This window comes from Priapulus caudatus, unplaced genomic scaffold (assembly GCF_000485595.1).
Source record: "Priapulus caudatus unplaced genomic scaffold, Priapulus_caudatus-5.0.1 Scaffold794, whole genome shotgun sequence".
In the NCBI taxonomy this organism is placed as follows: Eukaryota; Metazoa; Priapulida; class Priapulimorpha; order Priapulimorphida; family Priapulidae; genus Priapulus; species Priapulus caudatus.
In genome coordinates this window covers 121,736-129,855 of record NW_014577855.1, presented here as the reverse complement: position 1 = coordinate 129,855, position 8,120 = coordinate 121,736, and the positions used below count along the sequence as shown (strand labels likewise).

General features: G+C 42.0%; 1 protein-coding gene across 1 annotated transcript in view; it reads right to left on the bottom strand.

Moving 5' to 3' along the window:
* Positions 1–8,120, bottom strand: part of LOC106813583 (E3 SUMO-protein ligase RanBP2-like) — a gene marked incomplete in the record, with an annotated part of 87,967 nt that overhangs the window by 8,948 nt on the left and 70,899 nt on the right. Inside the window, 1 exon segment of the mRNA XM_014817760.1 lies at positions 4,089–4,330. Within this exon segment, the coding sequence (XP_014673246.1) occupies positions 4,089–4,330 (242 nt within the window).

The window sequence follows — 8,120 nt, the reverse complement described above, 5'->3', positions numbered from 1 at the left end:
TCTAATATGCCGAACCGTACCACGCCTACTCCACTAACGAGTCTAGGGAGTCGCCTACGCCTACTCCCTAACCCAAACCCTAACCCTAATCCTAACCATATCAAATAGGGACCAGGGTACGTTCCGGTATACCAGACCGTACCCAGGGTACGTTCCGGCAGTACCCTGGGGGACATAGACCCTATGAGCCTTACTTTGGGTACAAACTTGCTAAGGTAATTCACTAGCCCAAGGAGTCGTCTGACAGCTGGTACATCCCGAGGGGGTGGCATCTGTTCCACTGCTCTCACTTTTTCTGGGTCTGCCATCAGGCCCTCACTAGTGAGAAGGTGCCCAATATATGAGCTTCGTTTTTCCCAGGTTTAATTTCAGGTTCTTCTCCCTGCACCGCTGTAAGAACGCACGGACATTGGAGTCATGTGCTGTACAGTGCGAAACTCTTCTGCTACTGGGATGAGCAGAGTCGGGTATATCTCCCTTCCTCTCTCTCTCTGATTAGGTACAAGAACATTTTTTTCTTTACCTTCTCATCCTTCCCTTCTAATGCGAGCTCCATGTACAGTTCAAACTCCTCCCACCACTTCTTCCAGGCTTGAGCCAAATTTCTAGCATCAATGTGTAGTGGTTCTGGTGGCTTGAGCTGTTCCATGTTTGTCTTGCTGTAGCTTGTTGAATAAGAGTAGCACTAACAGCTTTTCTTTGAGCTATTCTTGAGGCACACACAATCCCACTTCTGACACCATGTTACAATACTGATGGAAGTACTGAATTCACAGTTTATATGTTACAACACCATGCTTTATTATAGCCACACTTGGTATGCTACAGCTTTGAGTATGCACTAGGTGAGAAGAGAGCTTCTGCCACCTGGCAGAGCTTTATATAGCCTAAGCCTACTTTAGTTCCCACTAGGTGGCATAGGCGTAACAAACGTTCAGGTGTTTGTTTATAACAACGTGTTGTCACAGTGTGCACGGACGAGCAAGAAGTATTTGGCAACGGTCGACTGAGTGGGTTTGTACAGTGGGGTTCAGAGACAGTTGTCCTGGGAGGACACGTTATGAAAATGTCTGGTTGAGACATGATCCAACACAGCCAGGAATCAATCCTACTGCAAAAACATCTACTATAAAGATATTTAGTGGAACAGTGATGTACAAAGACAAATTGACTAGGCAGTGCATACAATCAGACTAATGTCCTCTTTTCAAGTATGTGCCAGAGAATAGGTACCGAGATAGCTAGCTGCTCAGCACATTTCACACACTATACAGTACACGCTTCTAGTTGTACGCTAGATTTATGTGGCGTTTACGTTTGTATGATAACTGTTATATAATTACAGCATGGTACACACAGTTTTACTTATATGCTGTGTTTACGCAACACATATGTAAACTAACGGTTCTGTCAAGGTGCTGTATATTCTGTGCAACCTTTAGGTTAAGCTTAAAGGAAGAGTTTACTCTAGGTTCTAGGGTTATTTTCAGTTAATTTAGGTTAAAATTACGCTACATAAAAAGTTTCATGGTTCAATCACTATTAGAAATATTATTAAAAAATGTTTTAAAACTAACGACTACAGTTTGATTACAACGACGGTGGCGCCACTCAAAGCGCACGATCTGATAAGTTGCGCAAAACCACTTTCCAGCCAAGGGCTACAGACCGACGGTGTTTCTTATTTATTCATTTAAAAGCAAAAGGATTGTAATATCTTATAAACGACATATAGTTTCAGTTATAATATGGATAAATTTGCCCTAAAATGAATATCGTTCGGTTAAATAGCATTTAGGTATAAATATAATTGCACTTTTGTGATTAGCCCTCGGTCTGTAACGTGCAAAATAAATTGTCAAATACGCAACTTTTTCGGGGTGGCAGCCAAAGGCGTCGGAAGCAATAAAATAGTGCCGCGGCTTTGGTGATAGGGCGAGCCCCGGGGAGGCGAAGCCACCCTAGGGGGGTCTGGGGGCATGCCTTCCCCCGTGAAAATTTTGAAATCTACAAGGCAAATGGTGGGCTCTGGTGCATTCTGAGCATTGTGATTTAGCACAAAAAAGTGTGTTTCACTGTAATTTTAGAAAAATACATGATGATTTGAAAGATTTGTTGCTTAACATAGAATTAAAATATTCAATAATGACCAAAAACTCCAAATTTATTTTTCTCACTTTAACAGTGGAATAATCTTTGGTAAAACTTTCTGAAATACATTCCCATTCAAGACATGCATACAATTGTACTGGTGCTCACAAACGAACTGTTAATATTCGTCATGAAACGCGCTGACCCCGGGCAAAGCATGCTCCCTCAATATAACGCAACGGCATGCTGCCTGCATAGAATCAGGAGTAGACGGGGAGCAGAGGAATGTGTGCCAGAGTTCTGGATCATAAAATTTTATAGCTACAGGTGACCTGACCTCATCTGACCCTGGTCTCTGCTTATAGGGGCCTAGATTACACGTATATACATGATATATGTACCGGCCAAAAGACGGTATAAATTATTGAAAGATTTTGGTTACGGAAAATTTATGGCCTGAAAAAAGTGCCGCGGCAGTTCCAACGCCCTTGGTGGCAGCACGGTCGCGGGTGTCATCGCGCCGTTCAAATTTCGTAGCGTTGATGTGTAATTAATTATAACAATTAAATTAGGTATCTGGTAAGAAATACGTGTGGGTATACTATAGACGTTTTGTTATACAGTAATTACAGTTGTATGCAGTAAAATCCTAGAGGCTACTGTCCCTTTAAACAACATGTTCTTGTATGGAAAGTGTATGTTACATTTATGAAATTACATTCTATGTATTTAGATTTTAGTGGCTTATTATTTTATTAACTCATAATTTTGTGTCATGTCGGCATCACCTTCAACTAAGGGAATATACTTCGTAGTAGTGTGCAGTTTGTGATGTACCTGCACACACAGATAAAGTACGTGAAGCTTGTCACATACGGTCCAAGTGGTTACAAACTGTTGTTAAGTTGTTCTGTACTTACTTTACGTGACACAATTAAAATTAATTTGTATAATGATCAAATGCAGCCCTTGTGTTTTAAGGTGCGCGATCGCGCTCGCTCGGCATCGCGCGCCTCGATTGATCAGGAGAAGTGTGAAAAAACGCGCATCTAAGCATTATCAAAACGCACACCTTTTTTCTTTTCTTTTTTCGTGTTTTATTTTTCATTAATTCAACTTATAAACTCGAAGATAAACGCAAACGGTTGTAAACATCACAGACATTGCCGGAATTCGGTTCACATGTTTATAACGACAGTTGCAAAGCGCTCTAGAACGACGAATGTGATTGGTTGTATTTTTATATAAAGTTTTAATAGTCTGCTTTGAAAAATTGAGTGTTGTTCCTTTTTGACTAAACATGCTTAATGTGTGGTTCAAGTTATCCACATGTTCAAAAACTGATATTATGTTAGATGGAAAAAAAATCACCTAAAAAATGTCAAAATTAAGAGTACAAATGCAGAGCTAATTTTTATCCCAAAATGCTGGAAATGGCATTTTATGAAGTCTAGATTTCAATTTTTTTTCTGGGGGGTGGCATGCCCCCGAACCCCCCTAGTTTGCCTCGTGCCCTGCAGGCACTCGGATGCAAATCACACACCTCGGCAAGCCAAGGTGTGTGATTTTTCACTTGCCTGCAAGTGGTCTTGCTGTATGATTCTGTTTCCCTATCTAATAGAATCTGACTGATATGGAACCATGAGGGGTTTATGAAATCATGTAGCGATCTGTAGTTTTTATAAGCTAGGTATATTAGCCAGTGTTCAGTTACCTGTGTACGCTGATGATTCCCAAGACTAACGGTCATGGCACTTGTTGTTGGCATCATTATTATTTAATATTGGACGTATTAAAACTTAAAACTGCACAACTGTCTTTCATGAAATCCATACTATAAATAATTAACAGTAGATATTTTCAATAGAAAGTGTCTAATTTAAAATATTTTAGGGCACAGGAAATATTACGTTGGGTTTGAGCAGGCACTTTCTAGTATTACCCAGTATTTCTTTCACCTGTAATGCCAATGTACTGTACAGCCATTATGGACATACCTCATAGGCACCTGCTTCGATATAGTGCAATTTAGCCCTCTTCTCAAATAGAACTTGCTCGTCAATATCATTGTCTTCCTCCTCATCATCCCCTGTTTCCGTTGGGGCCTCTTCCCTTAGTCCTTTTACTTTTTCAGCACTTTCTTTCTCTGGAATATGCTCCTCGCAATGCTGAGGAGGGAATGCTGACTTCTTCTCATCAATGACTGTTGAAACTTCTGCCTGTCCCGGTGCTGTCAGATCTAGCTCAAGTAGGGCACAAGAAAAAGTCATTCATGAAAATCTCAGTTCATGCATATAAAGAATTATACCGGATTGCAGTGGGCACTTCTATACCACAACCTACCACGATGATATGATGATATCACTAATGCTAATAGTGGCGTAAGGCCTAACCCTGCTCACAAACAGGGCGCGAAATTAGCACCGGCCCACCGGCACATGCCGGCAAATTATTTGGAGGGCCAGTTACATCTCTAGTGACCCTCAGAGCCGGTGGTTTCAGCTGCGTTAGCGAGTACCTACATTTTTATTTATAGCATTAATGAGCAAATAGCCTACAATACTGTTTTACCTGAAGGATATCATGCCATAATTTATAAACATTTATAAATTTGAAATATAGAATGAAAGTGTGAAAAATGACATTGATAAAAACACATCGGACATCATTCATAATCTGCATTATAGTCTGTTCAACAGCTACTAGGCGATGCCTCACACTACAACATTTTTCGAACAAGCAAGAGTCAGTGACTGTTTTTGAAAACAATATTTTGAGGGCTGGTAAATTATGGCAAGGGCTGGTAAAAACTGCTGTTACCACAAAGTAACAACTCGATACCACAATCGAAAACAGTAAAATTTGTAGGTATGAAAATAGATCACCATTTACCATGGAATGACCATACTGACTACATAGTAGACAAGATGAATACAAGTATTAGCTTCCTCAGACAGATACGGGGTCAACTACACACAAATACAAAGCTGCAAATACACTCATCACTCTGCCTGTCGCACCTCATATATGGATCTAAAACCGCTTATAAATCTCCAAAAAACAGTTCTAGGTAGACCAAACACACTACAATATTATGCTCTATTATATAGCCTAAGCCTACTTTAGTTCCCACTAGGTGGCATAGGCGTAAATTTAGCTCAGGTGTTTGTTTATAACGACGTGTTGTCACATCTTTCCTCTTATTGAAGAGACACATACCGTGCACAGGTGATATAGATTCCAAATAAAGTAAAGACGTTATACATTGAGAAAAGTAGATTAATGGATCTCAAGGCATTATCAACCAAATTCTAATAAAATAAACAATATTATAAACTTTACAAATTCACACTAAAGATCTACCACGACGTCGTTACAACTAAACTCACATTGTTACTTATTCTTTAAGTTTAATGTCACTAACATATAACTATTAAATATTTACAAGTGGTAGCTTCTTTGCTATCTACTCGTCCATATAACGTTTTGGTTTCCTGACCGTCCACCAGGATCTGGTTCTGGCTGGACTGATGGATGTCATTGGTGGTGGTCGCTGGAATAGCTGACGGTTGAGCAGAGTTAATTGTCCGCTCTTTCTGCTGATCGCCTCAAATAAACACGGTTTCTGCGATATGTCCCCATGTTGGTTTTAACCACGTAGTCTCAGCCAACACTGTCACTTTGTTCCAAAACGCGACCCTTAACCCATTCTTTTCCCCCTGGAGCAGGCTGTATCCTGTACTACATCGCCTTGTGACAACTCTCTTATAGATCTTTTGCAGTCTTATTGCAATAATCCGCTGCCTTGTGTTTTAGTAGGGTGATCCTCTCCCTCTCGCAGTCATGCGGTATACTTCGGGGTTTGAGTTGAGCTGCAGTGGTGGGTAGCAACGTCTTTGTACGCCTACCAAAGATTCTTTGTGCTGGCGACGATCCTACTCCCTGGGTTGGAGTGTTTCTGAAGTCCAGAATAGCTAGGTTAGCAAGGATAAGGTTTTGCCATCTTTGACTTATTTATGATACTTTATATTTGATCTTGATAATTAGACTCTTGATCGTTTTCACCGCATTTTCTACTTTACCGTTACTCTGCGGATACCGAGGAGATGAGGTGTTATGCTCAAAACCCCACTTCCTGCTAAAGTTCGCAAACACATCACACGAAAACTGTGGGCTGTTGTCGCTCACGACAGAATCCGGTATCCCATGGCGTGAAAACTGTGCCTTTAGTTTCGTGACTACCGTCTCTGCTCTGGTATCCTCCAGATAATCTATCTCAATAAAGTTTGAGTAGTAATCTGCGGTGACGAGGTAATTCAACCCATCGATGTAGCACAGATCTGTTCCCACTGTAGCCCATGGCCGCTCAGGCACATCATGTGGCACTAACGTCTCCTTCTGCTGCTTCCTGGGCATTGAGTTGCAGATTTCACATGCAGCAATGAAATCGCGAATTTCAGAATTCATTGCTGGCCAATACAGGCACTCTCTAGCCCGCCTTAGGCAGCCTTCAATGCCAACATGTGAGCTGTGTATTTGGTCCATCATTTCACTTCTCATCGAGTTGGGAATTACCACGCGGTCACCCTTCAAGATTATTCCGTTGTGCACCGACAATTGGTCTCTTAGACTAAAATGGTGCTTGACATCTCCCGGCACGATATCTTTCTTTTGGGGCCATCCCTCGAAAACAGTAGACTTAAGTACTCTCAAGTCGCGTTCAGTAGCAGCACGGATCTGTTCGAGCTTACTTTCTGAAAGTGGCAGGTAACTCAGCACATTGACATTATTCAGATATTTCTCGAAGTTATCCAGTTCAGGATCTGCTGGAATATATGCTCTACTCAACGTGTCTGCCAGGTACAGAGTAGGGCCAGGTTGGTATTTCAACTCTAGGTCATAGCCTTGTAGCTTTACCAACATGGTTTGCAGTCGTTTCGGAGCTGCATGGAGCGGCTTTTGCATAATGTTCTCCAGTGGTATGGTCGGTCTGTACCACAAATGGCCTGCCATATACGTACTGGTGGAACTTGGTAACTCCAAAGACACATGCAAGCTCTTTCTCGATTTGTGCGTATCGAGTTTCTGTGTCTGTAAGGGCTCTGCTTGCAAAAGCGACGGGTTGCCCCTTCTGCATAAGCGCTGCACCTAACGCTTTCTCTGAAGCATCACACTGCACTACCACCTCTTCTCTTGGGTCAAAGCACCGAAGCACCGGCTCTTCTGTAATAGCAACATCAGCTCTCTAAAGGCTTGTTCCTGCCTTTCCTCCCAATGCCATTCAACGTTCTTTTGTGTCAGCACCCTCATTGGTTCCACCAAAGCACTTACTTTGGGTACAAACTTGCTAAGGTAATTCACTAGCCCAAGGAGTCGTCTGACAGCTGGTACATCCCGAGGGGGTGGCATCTGTTCCACTGCTCTCACTTTTTCTGGGTCTGCCATCAGGCCCTCACTAGTGAGAAGGTGCCCAATATATGAGCTTCGTTTTTCCCAGGTTTAATTTCAGGTTCTTCTCCCTGCACCGCTGTAAGAACGCACGGACATTGGAGTCATGTGCTGTACAGTGCGAAACTCTTCTGCTACTGGGATGAGCAGAGTCGGGTATATCTCCCTTCCTCTCTCTCTCTGATTAGGTACAAGAACATTTTTTTCTTTACCTTCTCATCTTTCCCTTCTAATGCGAGCGATGTACAGTTCAAACTCCTCCCACCACTTCTTCCAGGCTTGAGCCAAATTTCTAGCATCAATGTGTAGTGGTTCTGGTGGCTTGAGCTGTTCCATGTTTGTCTTGCTTTCAGCTATTCTTGAGGCACACACAATCCCACTTCTGACACCATGTTACAATACTGATGGAAGTACTGAATTCACAGTTTATATGTTACAACACCATGCTTTATTATAGCCACACTTGGTATGCTACAGCTTTGAGTATGCACTAGGTGAGAAGAGAGCTTCTGCCGCCTGGCAGAGCTTTATATAGCCTAAGCCTACTTTAGTTCCCACTAGGTGGCATAGGCGTAACAAAC